The 21,331-nt window shown below is 37.0% G+C and overlaps 1 protein-coding gene across 1 annotated transcript in view; it reads right to left on the bottom strand.

Moving 5' to 3' along the window:
• Positions 1-652: 652 nt before the first annotated feature.
• LOC107091341 (carbohydrate sulfotransferase 15-like) overlaps positions 653-21,331 on the bottom strand; it is a 24,861-nt gene continuing 4,182 nt past the window's right edge. Inside the window, exons 2-8 of the mRNA XM_015385194.1 lie at positions 9,896-10,515; positions 8,063-8,402; positions 5,769-5,912; positions 3,488-3,644; positions 3,195-3,351; positions 1,859-2,006; positions 653-1,770 (exon numbers count right to left, since the gene is read on the bottom strand). Coding sequence (XP_015240680.1) covers positions 1,586-1,770; positions 1,859-2,006; positions 3,195-3,351; positions 3,488-3,644; positions 5,769-5,912; positions 8,063-8,402; positions 9,896-10,369 — 1,605 coding nt within the window. The 5' untranslated portion in view covers positions 10,370-10,515 and the 3' untranslated portion in view covers positions 653-1,585. The remainder of the gene's footprint in view (positions 1,771-1,858; positions 2,007-3,194; positions 3,352-3,487; positions 3,645-5,768; positions 5,913-8,062; positions 8,403-9,895; positions 10,516-21,331) is intronic.

The following is a 21,331-nucleotide window of genomic DNA, read 5'->3' as shown; positions in this document are numbered from 1 at the left end:
GATTCCCTGCTGCTTCTGTCTGAGCTCAGAATGCTGTCTCCTTTTCACTTTGTTGTCCGGTTGTTTCCTACCTCTTTTTTGGGCACTCTGACTGAAACAAACATTGATCAGGCATAGGAGAATGATGCATGCGGCTCAAAAAAAAAAAAAAAAAACTCAATGGCCAGTGCTTCAATTCAGTGAAAATGTATAGTTGTAGTTAAATCCAAATGCAGGCAATGGGATTCTATGTGCTAGTCCTAATGGGAAAAGCTGTTTCCCTTCAAGCAAAACAATATAGTGTTTGTCCACTGGGCAGAGCCAAAATAGAGCAAAACCTGAAGTTCATTGGAACTGCTTTAAAGCGATTCATGACACTCAGTCAAAGCTTTGGAATCCACCCCCAAGTTTTACATTCCTATATATGACCTACTTTTCACCAGGGTTTATTTTATTTAATTGTAAACCTTCTTTGCTAAATGACAAAAAAATGTATGTTCAATATGAAAAACATCTTTCTGATAATACTTCCAGAAATTATTTATGATATAAACTTTTTGACACTTTGAAAAGAAATAAACAAGAATAAAATTTGCTTTATTTGTACAACATATATGTTTAAAACAATCCATGACAATACACTAAACTTATTTCAGTTTAAAATTAGATGAACAACATTTTGGCTTTGCTTTCAGGACTCCCAGTTCTTCAAGAACTACTTTATCATTTAGATGTATCTCTTTTTTAACGCACCCGAATCTAACAGCATAACTCCTACAACATGGTTCAATCTGAATACCTTAAATCAGTAAGGACACTTTAGTCACTGCAGAAGGTTGTCTGGGAATGCCATAAGTGCTATCCAAATAGTACTGGCAGTTAAGAATGAGGAAGAAGTATGATTCCTAGCACAAAACCAATTGGCAAAGGGACGTCTGATGTTCCATGGCGCCGCTAGGAACTATACAGTTTGTCACAATCCTTTGCATGACAGGATGTATAGGCACAGCCCCTCCCTCACAGAGTTTAATAAAAATATATTTTGTGACATATACTGTGTGTTACACATCTGTCTTGGGTTTTGTAAAGAAGAGGCTCACCGGTTCACTATATTTGTGTATATTTTGTTTTTTGTAACAATCGTTTTCCCAGTTTCTCAAGTGACATTGTGTCCACTGCATAATGACGTCTGTAAGGCTGTCTGGATTCAGCACAGCTCCTTTCCTACTCTGGACAGAGTTCTTACTGTGACCTTGCAGAAGGTGAAGGGTTAGGAGTTAGGAGCAGGAGCTACTAGCTAAACCTGAGGTATTCAGATGGGGCCCAGTCAGCTCTGCAGAGGCCTGTTAACGAGCCATTTGATTCAGCTGTGTAGAAGAGTTGCATTTAAAAGTTGCCTGATGGTAACTCTCGAGGACTGAGCTTGGGCTAGAGAGTTCCATGGACTCTGAGGATGCACTTTGTAAAATAACAGGGTGCTTGGTTCTTTATTGAACTTACATAAAGTGGCCCGCCCTCCAGAACCATATGCATTAGTTCTGAAAATGTACATTAACTACATTTTTAACGGTATTTTTATCACATTTCTGCTGCAAAGGTATTATTTTTAAGTCCAGATGAAAGCCTTTTCATTTAATATGCTGGCCAGTTTAATGTTAAAGGGTTGGTAAAACTGACTGAGGAGGTTTCTGGTGGCTGGAAGCATAGGACCAAGGCTCCTGTCTTTTGCCCGACGCGTGTTGGACATGGGACGTTTGGTCAGTGCTGCTTCCACTTGCTCTGACAGAGGACCTACAGGGAAAGTGGAGGACACTTTGTGAGTGATGTACAGCCAAGGAGATGCAAAATTTCCTAGAACTTGTGTATACATGGTACATACCCACACTGAGAAAATCAAAAACTTTTCTGATTGTCCTTCTAAGGTTAGCTGCATAGTCCTCAAGTCGAAGAACTAGAATCTGCTCTTTTTGGAAAACTGTCAGCCAGTCCAAAATAAAGACAAAGTACATTCCCAGAGTCACTCTCACCTGTGAGCAGAAACATCGTAAATACATAAAAGGTATTTTCTCAGATACAAATTTAGATTTATTACAAATTCATTTTTTAACATTCTTTTACATTCAAAATCCAAATCCTTGAGAGACAGTAGGTTTAGTGAATTTAAAATGATAAAAATGAATAAAGCAAGAAAGAAAAAAGAAAACAAAAAACCGTTTGGTGGAAACAAAATTTAAAATATCAAAGCCATTGATGTCTTTGTTTCCATATAATTGATATTTCCTTTTTCCTTACAAGTATTGTTAAATGAAATAATAGGGCCTCAGTCCAGATGCTGTGACACACTTACTCCCCCAGAGGTCACTAGAATATCAAAAAAAAAAGTAAGATTTGTAGCTTACTATCAAAATGAATACTTATATACTATAAATGCATGAGTTTATGTTGAGTGTATATTTTTTAGAGGCTTGAAACCAATTATATGACCTCAAGAGAACTTATATTTGCTTTAAAATGGAAACAGTGTTCCAGAAAGTTGATTGTCACTCACTATTTGAGACCAATGGAGACCAAGCGTTATGTTAAAACATCAAGTCAAAATTATTTCTCCTTTAAAAGCAAAGATTACTTCCTTACAGGGTGAAGGCTCAGGGGGAAGCAGTTTATCCTCTGAGTGAAAGATTGCTGGTTTGAGTCGCTGTTCCGTCTGTCTCAGCTACTGTGTTGTTGGGTAAGACACTCTACCTTGGTACAATCTTATTGAAATCCGGCTTCTGTCAGTCTATCCCAGTGTAGCTATGGCTACGTCATTATCATACCACCTTAAAAGAGTGAATGACTGGATATTGGACATTTACAGTCCCCTAAAACATATTTCAAAATTACAGAGTAAATGTTGCAGTGTTTAAGTAACACTTTGAGAGTACATTTGGTTTCAGACTAATTAAGAGTGGGACCATATGTACTCTTGAGTGTAACTTTAACACTGCACCATTTACTGTGTTCAATTATACTCTAACAAGAGATAATTATAGTATGAAGGAATTTAAGCTTAAATATATTTTATATTTACAATTTTCTTGTGATTTGAGGTCAACTCAGGAGGCTGAGAGAAACATGCATTGAAATAAAAAATTATTTTAAAACAAGCTTCAACAAAAGCAAATATAGATTTGAAAGAGGGGAATTTTATTGAGTGATGCTAGCATATAGCTTACCGGCATGGTGTTAAAAAGGCTGGTGTTGTAGACACATGATCGTAGGGACCTCTCAGAGAGACAGGACTGAAACAACTGGACAGAATCAACAACCTTCTGATGAAAATCCTCTGCAGACTTGTTGGCCAAGGTAAAGTACAAATAATCAGAGTACAGCCTGAAAACAGAAAACAATGGATTTTAAAACAAGTTAGACATTAAATTATCCTGGATTTAGAAGCAGTTAAAAAAGGAAAATGCTCATTCCTGTTTTACAACAACTATACTTAGCAGAAAAAAGTTCTAGTTTTTACCTCTCGACTGGATCCCTGAGCATAATGATGATCTTGGCACCAGGTTGAACAGAATGAATGAAGTCCTGAGCCAGAAAGTGAGGTTCTATCTGCTTCACGTTTCCATGGAGATAGCTCCAGGCTTGATTATCCCACATAGTGGATGCACTGGCATCTCCTGTATTTAACATCAAAGAGGGCTTAAAATAACAGCAGATTTTAAAGATTTTTCAGCAAAACACCAACAACTTGTCAGTTTAACACAAATGGATAGGCAAAGCAAGGGTTTAAGAATTAAAACATTCCAGTTACAGGTATAGAAAAAAATAGAAAGTGATTCAGGGAATCACACAACTGGCTTTAGCTGCATTAACAAAAAAAAAACCTTTTTAAACCTTTTTTTTTTTTTTTTTTCAAAAGATAGTCTAAGAATGATAATTTTGTCACATCTGTTATGACATTGGAATATATCCTTATCTAGCTTTTATTTGTATACCTCACTTTATAGTTTAGTATATATGAACCCAGTTGAGGAATGTAATTATCCTCGCAGTTTCCTCTATTTGAAGTGAAAAAAAAAAAAAAAAACATTAAAGGAAACAAAGAGATTGCAGGGGGCAATAACATCTAAAGAAAATAAAAAAGAGATCCAAAACATCTCTGTACAATCTGATTTAGTTAAGTATGATTTATTTATTGTAAAAAAGAAAACAATAAAAAAAAGGCTTTCTTTTTTTGGGTTAAAACTTTTGTTCGGTTTGGAAAACTTTTGGGAAAAGTTTTTAATTTTGGGACCCTGGGTTTTTGTTCGTTTCGGAATCCCAGGTTGTTTGTTCTTCGTTGAAAGGCCGTTCTTTTTTTTGTTTTTTTGGTTATTTCAACCTGGAGAGATTCACACAGAGATGAGCTCCAATTAGAAAGGTTTTATTGACATCAATGAAATAAGTTGTTTGGCGCTCAGGCCCCCATAAGAAAATTTTTATGCGACTCAACATTTGCTTGGATGAGTAACCAAGGAAAAGAATAAGAATATGAGCAGCCCGAGAATGAGGGAGGAGATGTGCCGAGGTGGATTAGAGTTCGCTGGTGAGCAGAAGGTAAGCTGGGCCAGAAGATAAATGGAGGGGATCTGGAAAGACGATTGGCTTCAGAAAAGGTGCGGTTCCAACATTGATTTGGCTGGAGCTTGAACGTGGGACATCAGCAGGTGATTTAGGTGTGAATAAGAATTCCAGATTGAATTTTCGCATAAATTTAATTTAAACTGGTAAAAGTTCTAACATTCATGATTTTGTTGTGAATTTGCAGTAAACCCCACTTTTTGGAGTTGGCTTTTGAGTTTGATGCTCAGTGTTCTTTTAATGTTCAATTTCAACAGTAGAAAAAGTTGCTTCATGGAATCTGAAATAACATGTGCAGCCTGAAAAAGCGCCTGTTTTCCTGTTTGAATAACCACAGAAAACTTGCTAGAAAATTTTCAATACTTAACTCAATCATATGAATGTAATAAAAAAATAAATAAAGTGGCGAAAAAAATAAAAAAAACAGATAGATTTTAATATCTTCAAATATTGTTTTTAAATAATAGACTGCCGCTGTCAGAGTGAGATTGTTTTTAAGTACCATAGCATCCCATAATGTAATTTTCCTAAAGATAATTTCCGAACACCATTCGTTCCATTAACACTTTCAACTAATGTACTCCCACGTATTGGACCAATTTAGTTTAATGCTTTCTACTCTCCTAAAATCACTCCACATTCTTTTATCTTAAAGTCTCTTCTTTTATTTGAATATTTTGTTTGTTTTTATTAAAAACAAATGCACTTCTAATTGGAGCTTCTCTCTTATCTTTGTGCTTTATGTTCATGTGATGTTTTTAAATTAAATGTAATGATAATAATAATGAATTTTATTTATAACACACTTTACATTTGACTTCAAATCTCAAAGTGCTACATTTAAAAAAAGGGAAAATTAAAACAAGTTTAAAAGACCATAACATTAAAAACAGAGTAAAAAGACAATCATTAAAATCAATACATTAAAAGGCATACGTAGCCTATTAAAAAATCTAACTCATGTGTCTCATTTATAACCTGATATAGGCTTCTAGAAAATCATAAACTGGATAAATATTGACACAAAAATATTTTTTGACAGTTTAAACTATAAACTTAACTTAAAATCTAAAATAAGGATAAACACTATATTTTCTTTAAAAAAAAAAAAAAGCCATCAAGAACCTCAATCTTCCTCCTCCGCCCATTGTGACAACACATGCAAACACACACATGTTCACCTGTTATAATCTGAAGTGCAGGGTGCTCTCCAGATGAATTTCCACAGATGGCTTCTTGGATGTTCATGGCTGCCAAATCAAACAAATCCAGGTAATCTGCTATCGGAAAACGCTCCTGGAAGCCTTTTTTGAAACGGATATAACCTACAGGGGAAAATTTAAAATTGCCTTTATTACACACTCATCAAACCCTTTCTTGCCATTAAATGTTTTAAATAAACATCCCAAACTTAATTTTATTGTATATCTTAAAATATTGTCTTTTTGCAAATAAAGTAGTTTAACCCAATTTTTCACTTAAGTTAAATGTACAACATAAGTGTATATAAACACAGAATTATGAATTCACTGGTAGCGGTTGGGTTAGCGAAACTGATTTATTATTTAAGAGTAAAAGATGAGAACTAGTAAAGGACAAGTAAAGCCTGTATTAGCATCCGAGGATAAAAGTGTCTTTTGGAGTCTTCAAACATTTTCTACATCTTCAAACTTTACAGTCAATAATTTTAACATTTAGGATTTATGTGACAGAATAACATAAACAGCATCATGAAGAACAGGAAAGTTAAAGATGAAGTTGTGCTCTCAAAAAAATCCTAACTTCTAAAGATTATATGGAGAGTTGTTTAAGCTACTATCTGGAAATGGAAAATGTAACACATGCCATTCCACTTAAACTGACATGCAGGCCAGGGGGAGTATTCATCAGAGAAGCAGCCAAGAGGCCCATGGTAACTTTAAAGGAGTTGCAGACATTCATAGGTCAAGTCAGAATCTGTCAACAAAAGTACTGCAAGTTCTCCGTTGAACAAGTTCTGGCCTCTACAGCAGGATGGTAAAGCCAAAACTACTGTTAAAAATTGCCGTAAGAAGTCCGGATTTAAGTCTGCCACAAGGAAACACAGCAGCCAGGTGGAACAAGGACTTATGAGACTAAAATTGAGACTATTCTCCTATGTCCAAAAGTCCGGGTAGCAGAAAACTGACTCTGCACATTTCCCTGAAAACACCAACAGCGACATTACAACTCCTATTAGCCCTGTCCCCACACAGTGCTTGCTCATTGGTCCGTTAGTTACCAACATCACTTTAAACAGGTGATCCCTGTGGACAGCGCAGTTGTGAAGCTGTAGGGCAGTGATGTGGTGGCAAATGCAAGGTCCCAAAAAAAAATACTAATGCTAACAATAATTAATCAAATAAAACATAGGAAATACGAAGGCCAGCTACAGTATAGTAGTAGCCGTTCAAAATTTCCCCACTTTCCTTGATGGGCTCTTGGCTGGTCCACTACAATTCCTCTTTAAACATCAATCTTTGTACCAAAATATTCTGTCATGATTTGTGGACATTAAAGTCTAAAGAGAAGTGTCATCTTCTGGTCAGATCCTGTAGTTAAGTGATAGGGTGGTGTTGCCATTTTTGATCACCGTTACCAACTTAGTGAATTTGTCACTATAATCTTTGGCTTTACAGACCCCTACAGAGAGAATTTTCTAAAAGCAACTAAAGAGAACTCTAGCAACATTTTTCCTGAGTTGTTGGGGGATTTGGTGACCAAGTGGAAGCACCAACTGCTCTGAGTTGAATGTCTTTAACAATTAATGAATGAGCAAGACCATTTTTCCACCAAAACACTAACGGGCAGTCAGACACAGCAGCCCTGCTTCCCCACTGAAAATGAGTAATGCATGTGCAAAGCTTCCATGGATCCCCTCCCGAATTAAAAAGCAGACTGTAAATATGTAAGTAAAATATATCCTACCCTGCAATTCATTCAAAAACAGTTGTAACACCACATAAATTGTTATAATAGTACAAAAATAAAGTCATAATAAAATAAGTGTAAAGTTGGAAGAGACAAAAAGTTAAATGAGACAGAAGCTTTGACATTGTTATCAACCAAGCTCATCCAAACGGTAGCCTGGGCCAAGTATTTAAATTAGGGCTAAGATATTTTCTTTTTTTGAAATTTAAAGGAGCAGTTTTTTTACATTAACCTAATGTGTTCTATTGTAACTTTATTGTCGTGTTACGATTTTATCTCATAATGTAAAGATTCCTGCATCCTAGGTTTGGACCCACTCAACATCAAAAATTACAAACAACAAATGAGTACTACATGTTTTTCTTTTGAAATTCTTTCCATGTTATGCTTTTACATATTTATGTCTGGAAACACTTAGAGTTTAGCTTCACTTCACTTTCAAACAACTCTCTTTGTTGGATAGTTTGTTAGATGCATCTTTCATTGAAACCATCACACTTTCAGATCTAGATCCTTTTAGCCTTACCAAAGCGTCTCCTGGTCCACCAATGTGGCTCCTTAATGGTGTTATATTTCACCTCTGGTAGCATCAAGAGTCTGTGAAACAGGTCTGTTGTGCCACACTTTGGCTGACCTATAATGTAAAAGTAGGGCAAACAGCGCAGTCGAAAAAGTTTCCCGTCTATGTTGCATAAGTTCTGATGGAATCGGTCTCTCATGTGGTTACACACATTCTTGAAACTTTTTGAGCGTAGACTGAAGTGGTTGTTCTTGTATGGGTCCATGCCAGTTTCGCCAGAGTATTCCTCATACCAGCATGGGCTCTTGATGTTGGGCAGGAAACTTCGAGGAATCACTGAAAAGAACTAAAGAAAATAAAAACATTACAAATGCATTGCAGAATGTAAACCCAACTAAAGGCTTTTTTTTAAGACTATTAGATCCTAATGGGAGGTATTATTTTTGGTAGCACTGTCACACCTAACATTTTCTTAAATGCCCTATCTTAATACCTGTTGGCTTAGGTTTTGATAACCATGACTAAAAGTATGAAAACATCAGTCATTTATAATTAGCGGTTATATTACAGGATTCTGTAGCTTTAGCCATGATGAATCATTGCCTACTTGGCACTCTTTGTATGACTGTTTTAGTCTTTGATTCATGTCTGACATATAACACTGACTGGTGTTTAACTTAATGACTCACACATGTTGCAACCTCTGCCGTTGGTTTCTCTAGAAACACTGCAATAGTGTGGGTTGTACATGGAAACCTGTAATGAGGCTATAATGAGCAGAACTGCATTAGCATATCATACCAGAGGTTATTACAGGTAGGCCTAAAGCAATACTTAGAGAGAGTATGTCGCTTGCAAAAACAGGCCATTAAAAGCTTCACCAAAGAAGCATTTACTATTGGGATTATTCCAATGCGAAGTTGTTTTCTAAGTTGTTTCTTTCTGTTGTAGTCTAATCAGTGCTGGGTAAATTGCCCTGCAAAACAATTAAAACCCTCTAAACCTTTCAAATATTTTCGTGAAAAGGGAGAGCATTTAGCTGAGGAGCCAGTAGGCTCATTCTCATGCAAAAGGAGAGGCATAGGTGAGACAGCTTAGGTAAGAAGCTCTTTAACCATAAATCTTCCCTTTATAAAGGAGGTGAAAAGAAATCCATAAACAGAATTATTTTTTGTTTACCATAAGATACAGTAGCAAAACTGTCTGAATAAATTCTCAGTTTAGAAGGGTCCATAATTATTATTTTTACTCTGAAGAAAAAACTATGCCTGATGTAAAACTAACACAGCATCTCCAGCATCAAGCATTAGAGCGGTCTTTGTCCATAACAGGTAGAGAAGCTGGTCAGTTTCAGTAGGACAATCATCCTAAAAAAGACATAGAACTCAATAGTTATCCCTTGTTCAAATTGTATTGTAAACCCATTTCATAGTCTGTGGCATGACTTCAGCCTTACAGACTCAGACTCTCCATCCAATGTGACCAAGCCTCATCTATTTTGACAAGAGGAAAGGGCAAATATTTTACTCTCTAGAGTCACAAAACTGGTAGTGAAAACACCTTAGAAGTATCTGATCTTGACACTTTAAATCCAATCAATGCCACGTTTTCTTTGAATTTTTGAAAACAAAGCATCCATTTTCTTTACCCTCACAACTATGTACTACTATATGCACTATGGTTGGTTGATATAACACCGAAAACTATGTAAAGGTCCTTGGATGCTTTTTGGCAAAAAGATTCAAGAAATACATTTACAAGGCTCTGTACAGCCTGCTCCTATAACAGTTTCATAGTTATTTAGTTAGCTGCGGTGTATAAAAAGTTACTTAGACTTACATGTGGATCTGTGTTGATGATATCTTTTTCATTGGGTACCTTCCTGGATGTGCTCTGCTCAATGGAGTTAATCATCTCTACCAGCATTTTTACGTTTATTAAACTCTTGTCATGAGAAACCTGAGCTTTTGTTGTGCTGGTCGTGATAAACTGGGGTCTGACAGGATGGGGGAAGGTAAATAGCAAATCTCCTTTTCTGTCCAACATCAGTGTGTATGAAGCCGTGATGAGGAAAAACAGTGACAGACACACAAGGAAACTAACGACCTTGACTTTCGAGATGCACGTCAGGTTAATTAACCACAACAGTGGGAAGCCCTTGATGTCAAGATTTTCTGGTGTGTTTGCGTGCCTGAAGTCCAGAAATGTCCTAATAGATCTTTTCCCAAAGTTGTCAGTTAGTGGCAAGTTGTGGAGCCTGTGACTGTGGTCCTTCTGTGTGTTGTTCCCATGTTTGTTGTCTTTTAGAGACATACTGACAATAAAGCAGAGCAGGCATGTGGAAATAGAGGGCAGGCAATCGTTTTATCAGAAAGGTAATGCTTCCCTGCAAGGTCTTGTGTTAACATCCACATCCTCCTTCGTCTTCATTTTTTTAGGTCAGATGCCAGCAAAGCCTCCTGTAAAACAGAAACACTTGTTCAACACATGACTTTAAAAATAAAAGTAACTTTGGCTGCCTAAAGGTATTACAATGACCTTCCCACAAACAGGGAGAAAAATGTTTTTCTAAGTGTTATAAAGTTTTAATTTTAGCCCCATGCATTAGCATTGGAATTTAAACCATACATTTCTATAACAGAAGCCATCCCTAAACAGTTTAACTTTACCTTCAGAATGTGTGTGGCCTGCTATATAAAGATCAGCTGCCTAATAGAGATGGTTGTACAGTGCCTGCCAAGCATTAATCAGTGGTAAGACTTTGAACGACATAATTATAGTTAAATCTAATACCAAACTACATACACTGTGTTATCAAAACCTATGGCGTGTCTTCATTTGGGGACATACAATTATAATTTTAAGGTCAAGGTTTAATAAAAAGAATGTCTAAATTTGGTATTTATACATTATAATATACATTTTGAGCATGCACTTCTCACCATTTAGATTATAATAGACAAAATGAAAAGGACCAAAATATCTATACAAACAAGTCAAAAGCTTTACCAAAATTAAGTACAACTGATCGAGTTCTTGTCTCAGCTTGATACTGCCCCAGCAGCTATAGATTTTGTCTTTATAAGTATTCTCACATCTGCGGTGCATTTTTTCTTAAAAATGGTTTAGAAGAACATACCAGCCAGATCACCTTTAATTTGGCATTATTCAGCGAGTAAATATTCAGCACGCCACCATTTTTCTCAGTAAATATATTTTTTGACAAGATATTTTCACCAGATGTCGGTAAAAATCCATGCAATCCACACATACAAAGAAATCAAACCAAAGATATCCCGTAATTAAGTTATGTGTAATAATGTGGAATGGCACAGGGAAGAAGTATTGAACACACTAACTGAAATGTATTTAACACTTTGTAGAAAAGACATTGTTGGCAATGCCAGCATCAAGACGTCTCCTGTACGGAGAAATGAGTCGCATACATTGCTCAGGTGTGATTTTGGCACATTCTTCCACACAAACAGTTTTCCAATCTTGAAGGTTTCATGGGTCTCCTCTATGAACTCAGTTAGGTGATTGGCTGGGCCATTCTAGCAGCTTTATTTTCTTTCTCTGAAACCAATTGACAGTTTCCTTGGCTGTGTGTTTGGGGTCATTGACTTGCTGAAATGTCCCCCCATGTTTCATCTTCATCATCCTGGTAGATGGCAGCAGATTTTTATCAAGAATGTCTCTGTAGATTTTTCTATTCATCCTTCCTTCAATTGTTTGAAGTTTGCAGTACCATATGCTAAAAAACATCCCCACACTATGATGTTCCCAACTCCAAACTTCACTGTTGGTATGGTGTTTTTGGGGTGATGTGCAGTGCTATTTGATCTCTAAATATTTTGTGTATTATGGGATCCAAGAGTTCAATTTTCTCCACTCCTTCTTCTCCCAGTATTTCACAGGCCTGTCTAAATGTTGTGCATCAAATTTTAAACAAGCTTCAACATGCTTTTTCTTCAGCAATGGAGTGTTGCATGGTGAGCGTGCATAAAGGCCATGGTGATTGAGTGCATTACATATTGTTTTCTTTAAAACAATTGTACCTGCTAATTCCAGGTCTTTCTGAAAATCCCCACAAGTGGTCTTTGGCTCTTGGACAACTCTTCTGTTATTTCTTTTCACTCTTCTATCAGAAACCTTGCAAGAAGTACCTGGTCATGCTTCTGGATTAGGGCCCAAAAGGTGCTCACTGGAACATGCATTAACAGGGGGAAGAGGGCTGGCTCTGACAAAATGGAAAGCTCAAGATCTACAATAAACTGAATAAATGTCCTATAGGTATACACTAAAATTTGCTTTTGCATGACTTAATTTTGCTTCTGTAATGGAAAAATAAGCTCTGGTGTGAATGTGCAGAGCTCCCTATTATAGTAGGATCTTCAGAGGCAATGGAGCCAGCACTCTGCACAGACACACACAAACACACGCACACACGCATTCTGCTATATGTAGTGAGGACCATGTGTTGACTCCGATTGACTTCCATTGATTTTCAGTAATTTTCAACCCTTTCTATGACCTAAACCTAAAACTAACCCTTAACCTAACCATTACCCATGCATACCTCACCTTAACCCTAACCTACCGTATTTTCACGACCATAAGGCGCACCGCACTAAAAGGCGCGTCTCAGTTATGTGTGTCATTACTGTATTTAACACACACATAAGGCGTACCGGATTATAAGGCGCGGGTTTTATATACTGGTACACATCCTCTACTACGTTTAAATACCTCTACTGCGTATTTAAAAATAGAGCGGGAGCAAAACTGAGTATGTTTGTGCTTTACTCATGTATTTATTACAAAGTATTAATCAAACCAATCGAAGTCATCATCCTCTGTTTCTGAATTAAACAGCTGCGCTGAATCAGACATGCCAATTTCCCCTTCTTCAATGTCAGAGTCACTTTCCGTGCCGGGCGGCTCCTCAGAAATAATGCCGGCTTTTGCAAAAGCTCGAACAACAGTGCCAGCAGACACGTTAGTCCAAGCATCTACAATCCATCCGCAAACGGTGGCAAACTTGCCCGGCGCTGCCTTCCACTTGTCGTGAAACTGTGGTCTCCGTCGGTCATCAGTCGCTACCACGCTGCTCGCAGCCTTACTTTGAACGGCCAGTTCACACCAATGTCGAGCGGTTGAAGTTCCTTTGTAAGACCTCCCGGAATAACAGCAAGCACAGCATTCATTTGTTTCACCTTGTTTTTTCACATCGGCTGTGAGATGGGCACGCACGGAGCCACAGATTAACAGCGATGGTGATGCGTGGAAAAAACCACCTGGTCTCCTTACATACACCTCCCTCAGCCACTCTTTCATCATCTCCTCATCCATCCAGCCCATTTTTATTTGCCTTAACCCTTTAAAGCCCGATCCAAGAATAAAACAAAACAGAAAATTACTTTTTTTTTGGTTTGAAGTCCTTATTTGGCCTTTTAACAAAATATGTAAAAAGAAAAAACAGAAATACATTTTTGATATTAAGAATTTATTACTATGCGATAAGTCAAGATTATTTTTTATGTAGTCTTCTGCCCTCTGTTATCAGGTATATCTGATTGTGTACAATAGGATTTTGAGCAAAGTTTTTACCATTAAATTATGCAAAAGGTGTCAGACGCAAAATATTTCAGAAACCGTATGTATCAAATATGATACATTTAGCATTACAGGGTTAATAACGACTCCAGCTGGAAAAGTCTCTTTAGGCAAAGTCTTTCTCTTAAAAATCACCATAGGCGGCAGTTTCTGTCCATTTGCGTGGCAGCCAATCCACGCCCACACTTCCCCCTTTAACGTTCTCATGGCGGTCTCAACAACGTCCGCAGTAACAACACACATAGGGCGCACCGCACTATGGGGCGCGCCACACATTTTGAGGGGAAAAAAAGACGTTTATATGCGCCTTATAGTAGCGAAAATACGGTAATTGACACATTACTGTAGCCTTAAATCGAACCATTAGCAAAATAGGTTGTGAGGACAAAATGTCCTCACTTTGCAACAACTGGTCCTCAATTTGATGGTGAAATTGGAAAAACAGTCCTCACTCTGAGTGCTAGACAGGTACACACACACACACCTGCACACATACAGTACATAAAAACATTTGAAATATGTTTAAATCATGTCTTTATGTTTATAACAGTGTAAGCACATCTTGATCTGTTGCAGTACACTGTGTTATGGAAGCTTGGCTGCAGAGAAAGGGAAAGGGAGGCAAGGCAAAATTCTAATGCCACTAAAGGAAAAAAAGGCTGGTCAAACAAAGATAGATGAGAAAACAAAGGTAGTAATAAAACCTTTTTACCATGTGGACAAAATATCAGAAGTCCGAGTAATATGAAAGAAAGACAGCAACAACACTTCCTGTTTCTTTGACAGGAAATCTCAAACTGCCCTGAGAGCAAAAACAGCTCAGGAAATTGCCTTAATCCATTTCTCTGTGCTGGACTACAGCTTCCTTCTCTTTTCACTCTCTACAAAGAAAAAAATATTAGGGTAGCCTATTGAACTGACTGGCCAGTAACACACAAAAGTGCAGTCTAAACAAAAAGGGTACATGCTTGGCAAAAAGTTATAATAAACTATAACTGCAGTAGCAGTACACATTGACATCTGGAGCACAGATATGATGTCAATGTAGAATTTGCACCTGTGTGAGTTCGTTTATATACAAGCATGCAAATGTTTTTGTTATAGCCATATGTCATTTGGCTCAGCATACCTTGTAAACGAAAAATTACATGAGCGTGAAGTGTTGAGAAGGTCAAAATACATAGGGATGATCTTGTGTCATTCTGGGTGGGCATGTTCTTTTAAACATTATCTTTGGTCATATTTCACACGCAGTTTTCAATGTGCAGTAGTTTCTAACATAAGTTGCTGTAGAGAGTTTATCTTTAAAAAGCCAGATGCTTTAGTGCTGCGAAATTTATTAGTGACCCTCCTAAGGGTCACTAATAAAGTGAATATAAGGAACATTACTAAAGTGAATATAAGGAAGAAACAGCTGGTAGCAGCTGCATCAGATTAGATTAAAATTCCAGGGGATTCCATTCCCATCCGCAGGACCTGCCCTGAAGGAAACCCTCTCTGGTGGTCAGTACATTGGCAGACTGATCCACATGAGTTCTCATTGGATTCTCCTGCACCTCATGACCACATATACTCACACCACCTATGCCTCAGTGCTGTAACCCTATCCAACCATACTCCTCAAGCTACCCCACCCGAACATTTCCTACTCATTCCACTTCATGCCAGCCTGGACTATCCAAACAGAACCATATAGTCAGGGAAATGGCTAAAGGGGCATATACGTAGTTTTGATCTTTTCACTTTGTATTTTCTGGTCCAGTCCCTGCTACCAGCCCCGCCTATTAAACATAGAGAAATTTTCCTCTTCTTCCCCTTCCAAATTTTCTCTTTGGTTCTATGTAAGATAAAGTGAATGTATTGAATAGTCTGTGGTGCCTCTTTGTAAAGTAAGAGCTCTGGTTTAGGGCGGATGAGCTGCTTTAGTTACAATATACATATTTAAAATGCTTTAGTACAAAGTTTGTGATTCCTCAGATGACTGTAAGAGTTTATGTCTGTACTGTATATATTTATATATATACTTGCTGTTGTTTCGCACAGTGAAACACATCAGCCTTATAGTGAATTCTTCATTCTCATAATGTCTTAATGTCTAAATGATAAAATTTGGTTGCTCTGCTGTCACTATATTCTGTTTTGTTTGTGTAACTAAGATAATTTTGAAGAAAAAAAATCAAAATTATAGCTCTAAGCCTTATCTGGCTATTCTACAATCTAAAACGACAAAATTAAATGAGTGATAAGATTTGCCAAGGCACTGCCTTCATAAGACATATTTGTTCACAATTTAAACAATAAGCAGATGAGAAGTCATTGCTGCTTATGAGAAAAACATATCTTTATTTAGATCTCCATCTGAACCAACATGCTTTCCTCTTTCATTAGGGCTGAGTACTGGAACACATGCCATAATTATGTACAGATCTAAAACATTAAAAAAAAACAAATATAGTTGAAAGAAAAGAGGGTTTGCCCTTTTCTGAAGTTTTTTTTCTGTTTTTTGTCATTTTTATCAAGTTTTGAGCATCATTTTAAAATAGATGCTCACACCTATGTGGATGGATTATTTAGATATATATATCTATATTTAAACACAAAAGGGGTGGGTATATTAATTGAAAATGTGTCCTCAGACACATGAGTCCTCAGATAAACTTCAAGTGTAGTAAGGTATTATGATTGAGAATTCTTTAAAAAAAATTCTTAACTTGATCTCTGAAAGTCCTATTCTAGTTTAATAACTGAAGGTGATCTTAATATAGTTTTACATCTAAACTTTTTGAAATCCCTACCAGGAAAACATTATTGAAAAACGTAGTATCAAAAGTTATGTTGTAAATATAAATATTTGTGATGCATGCTGATTTTGTAATTAATGGAAAAGGAAATTTTTTTTAACTCTACTGCACATACAGTAAACTTGCACTTATTCAAGAACTGATGGAAGAATACGGAAGGATGGAAGAATGCTTTGAAACATATACCATGTTATACATCATAATATTATTTCACACCTTTTTCCAGGTAACCTACTCTCTTTCTATTAGCAACCTTGAGATGAAATACATTAGAAAGACCTGGATGTTTGACCCAGTATAACTGAAGAATCCAAAATCTAAACAACAACAAAGGTAATAGTCTTTGGACCAAAGGAGGAGAGATCCAGGGTTAGCTGACAGCTTCAGCTACTACAGCTAGAAACTGATGAGTGTGGCTGAAATCTTGATGTCATGATGGACTCAGACCTGAACCTTCAGAGCCACATAAATAAAGTTACTAAGTCAGCCTTTTATCATCTGAAGAACATTTCCAGGATTAAAGGACTGATATCCAAGCAGGATCTAGAAAAAACAATTGATGCATTTATTTTAGTAGAATTGATTACTGCAACAGTGGCTTCATAAGTTTGCCTCAAAAGTCCATCAGACAGCTGCAGCTGATCCAAAACCCAGCTTCCCATGTTCTCACTATAATTAAGATAGTAACGCACATCAGCTTGGTTCTGAAGTTTTTGCCCTGGCTCCTTGTAGCTCAGAGTATAGACTTTAAAATCATTCGGTTAGTCTATGAATGGAACAGCACCTCAGTAGATAACATATTTGCTTTCAGTGCATCAACCTTCCAGATCACTCATGTCTTCTAGTTCAAGCCTTCTCTGTTCACCCAGAACTAGAACCTAACATGGAGAAGCAGCATTTAGTTCCTATGTTCCACTTGTCTGGAAAAAACTCCCAGACGACTGTCAAAGTGCTAAAAGCCTGAGATCTTTCAAGTCAAAGTTAAAACCTATTTGTTTAGAACTGCATTTGATTGTTGAAGGTGAACTGCTAACTGAGGTCTTATTACTTTAAGGTTGTAGTCCAATTGTTTTATTTGTTTTACACATGTTTTTTTATATTTATTTGCTTCTATTCTGCTTGTATTTGTCTTCTATTTTATTATCTAACTCATGTAAAGCCCTTTGAATTATCCATGTAGTGAATTTTACTAAACAAATAAACTTGCCATGTCTTGCCTTGCCTATGTAAATAAACAGACTTAACTATTCCTTGATATATAAACAATACTACTAAAATCTTACCAGATTTATTTCGGGAAGCATTTAAAGCATGTCAGAGGTTGCATAACATCTTTTTAAGCTTTTCAAAACAAATAAAGAAAGCAGAACAGAAAAATCTAGAAAAGCAGATTCTGCATATTTTGGAAGCTGGAAATGCACAGAAACCCTGATTAGAAAAACACAAGAAAATATGTGCATTAAAATACAAACTGAAGCAGATACTATGCAGCAATATTCCAAGGGCTTTCAGAATAATGAAAAAAAAGCATTTTGAATTCAGGGACCAACCACAAAAATAATTTGCAATTTAAGATATTAGAGAATGATAGATAACTCACCAGATCTACAAGCAAGGAACTCATTAATTTAAAGACATTAATGATAGATTTGGAGAGTTTTATGAATGTCTTTGTACATGTATATCCTGTTACACAGCTGGATGAATATAAATGCAATTATTTTTGTCTAATTGTGGTATGCATTTCTTACCACAATTACACACCAAGATTATAAAATTATAATTGCCAAGATTGCAACAGAAGAAATTCATAAAGCTATTGGCTTATTAAAAATGGTAATAGTCCCATAAACATGGGTAAGGAAATATGTTCTATTAACAATTCAAGACCAAAATTGTCTGTACCACATAAAATAAAATGTATACTTGTGTAGACGATGAGGCATCCCTGCAAAAACATTTTTTAAACACAGCACTTATCACTGTATGACAGGAGAAGAACACCCACATGCGGATGCTGTCCTGGACTTCAGTTCAGGTTTAAACACCATCATCTCACAGCATCTGATGGGAACACTGGAACAGCTGGGCTTCAATACACCCCTCTGCAATTGGCTGCTAGACTTCCTTACCAACAGACCTCAGTCAGTCCGGGTCAGACAGAACACCTCTGATGTCATCACTCTGAGCACAGGCTCCCCTCAGGGCTGCGTCCTGAGCCCCCTGCTGTTCACCCTGATGACACATGATTGTGTTCCCAGGTACCCCAGATTCACCATGAAACACATCATGAAGTTTGCATATGGGCCTCATCAGAGACAACAACGACCAGGACTACAGAGAGGAGGTGGAGCAGGTGGTGGACTTGTACAGAGACAACAATCTGATCCTGAATGTGGATAAAACAAAGGAGGTCCTCGTTGACTTCAGGAAAAATTGGCCTAGCCACGCTCCACTGCTCATCAACACCTCAGCTGTAGAGGTGGTCAGCAGCACCAAATACCTGGGGGTACACATCACAGACAACCTCAGCTGGACTGGAAACACCACCTCACTCGTCAAAAGGGCACAAGAGCGCATATACATCCTGCAGAGGATGAAGAGAGCCCACCTGCACCCACCCATCCTCACCAACTTCTACAGAAGCACCATAGAGAGCGTTCTGACCAGCTGTCTGACTGTATGGTGTGGGGGCTGCAGCACCACAGATTGGAAAAAGGTCAGGAGAGTAGTGAGAACTACAGAGAAGATCATTCAGATCAATGCAGGTCCAGCAGATTCCGAAACAGCTTCTTCCCCACCGCCGTCAGACAGCTAAATGTTGAAAAACCTCTAAATCAGGTCACAGAAGCTGCATCAAACCAACCATATCAATGTGTTTTTTGCACCATGTTTTTTTTCTCCCACAATGTTTACATTTGACCACTGCTGCACTTTAACAAATGGAAATTTCATGAGAGCTGTACAAAATTGTTCACTTTGTGTCTAAGGAATGTGCCTGAACTAATTTTGCCTCATGCGCGCCTCTTTTCAAATCGAAACAGAGGTCTTTGAAGCTGCCATAATAACAACAAAGGTATCCCCTTGAGCTTTATATGAAGGAAAGCTCATAATAAGCGATTATCCCTTATTTATTATTTTATCCCATTGAAAAAAAACGTTTGCACTATTTTCTTGAATAGAGGTTAGTTCTTCCCTTTTGTCTTGAGCTGTATCTCAGCTGAAGTAGAGTGGCACAATGTTGTAAATGTAACCGTCACCCCAAGGCATGTAGAGGCAAGCCACATATCTGTTTACTCTTGAGAGCTTAAAGATGTTTAACTTTTTAGGTTCATTGAAAGCAACAGAACAGCTTTGGTTCCTACTAAATACCTTTTCTTTTCCAGCAATCTAATAGGTGGGTATTTGGAGCAAAGAATGCTTCACTTAAAGGACTGCTTGAAAAAACATACAATATTTCTCTGCACAGATGACTCATCTCTGCATCTATGCTATAAAAGCAGCACCTCTAAAATAATTTTGTGTGAGTTAATCATACATGCAATTACAGTCCATAAGTGTTTATCTTTTTAACCTTTAAAGTTTGTATGATACATAAACCTGTAATGTGTTTAGAGGAACAGTTCATCCAAATGTGCCTCAGTACTTCTGTGACATGGTCAAAGTAAACCTCTTAGATCTCAAGTAGCTAAGGGTCAGTTTGTCCTTTTACCACTAATCCTCATTTTTGGTGGGTGGGGTGCAATTATGTCTGAACCAATCCTATTCCAAGCCAATTAAGAGAACTTTATACCCACCATCCAAACTATTGAATATCAATTTATTATCCTCTGAAGTTTTTTGATCAATAATTTTCTAAGGTTATATATCATACTTTATGTCCATTGTTTAGGTTTTGACTCCTATTTAGCCTAATAAATTCTTATAAAATCTGAGAGATGTATCCCAGAAAATTCACCCCTAATCATTCCAAGGAACTTCCTGCCTGCAATATTATTTAGAAGAAAAACAAATTGTTTTTCTTTGTAGTGCAATTTAGCGTCTTTTACAAAACCCTTTAAAGTTGGATTTAGATGCATTTTTGGCATTGCCATCTTTTTTCTAAACAGACCAAGATGAAATGAAGGAGTAAAAGTCAACCCTCACCTGTTACACCTATGAGCCACCAAGAAAAACAATAACAGACCTTTATTAGCTGACCTTTAATTAGGGTTTGATGATTTGTAGTTTTGGTGTCTAGCTGGTCTGCAGTTTTAGGCGATGACACACCAGAATGTATAATAATTTGCATCACTAATAAACACTAATCTATGTCTATTTTATGAAATTAAAACAGATTACTGGTATGGAGACAGTGCCACTTGAGAAAAAGGGCAAAGCTGATAAGAAATCAAGCCCACAATAGCTTTTTAAACTTTTTTAATAGAGATGTGCACATGTTAGACATTAAAGCTTTATGTTGACCCTAATCTGTAAAGATGGCTGGACTTTAGGAAGCTTGCATGTGGGCAGTTATTTGCTGACCTCAGTGGGGATTTATAAACAGGTACATGGATTTCAGAGGGGGGATCAATATGTGGTATATTGTCTTTTTTATTAAAGATGTTTGTGGGTAGTTCATAGAAATTATATAAAATGTTCATATGACAGATTGCGTACAATTTCCCAAAGTCAGGAACTATCTGATACATACTCAGTACAAAATGCTTTATGGTAGACAATAGGAATGTTGCGATACGATACCTGTCATGATACTCGGGTCACAATATGATATTATGACAATATTGCTATATCATTACTATATAATGTGATATTTTTCCCAGCTATCAAATTAAATTTATAGATAAAAAAGTAAGTG

Source organism: Cyprinodon variegatus, unplaced genomic scaffold (genome assembly GCF_000732505.1).
Source record: "Cyprinodon variegatus isolate N-32 unplaced genomic scaffold, C_variegatus-1.0 Scaffold333, whole genome shotgun sequence".
Taxonomy (NCBI): domain Eukaryota; kingdom Metazoa; phylum Chordata; class Actinopteri; order Cyprinodontiformes; family Cyprinodontidae; genus Cyprinodon; species Cyprinodon variegatus.
This window is presented reverse-complemented; position numbering and strand designations above follow the sequence as displayed.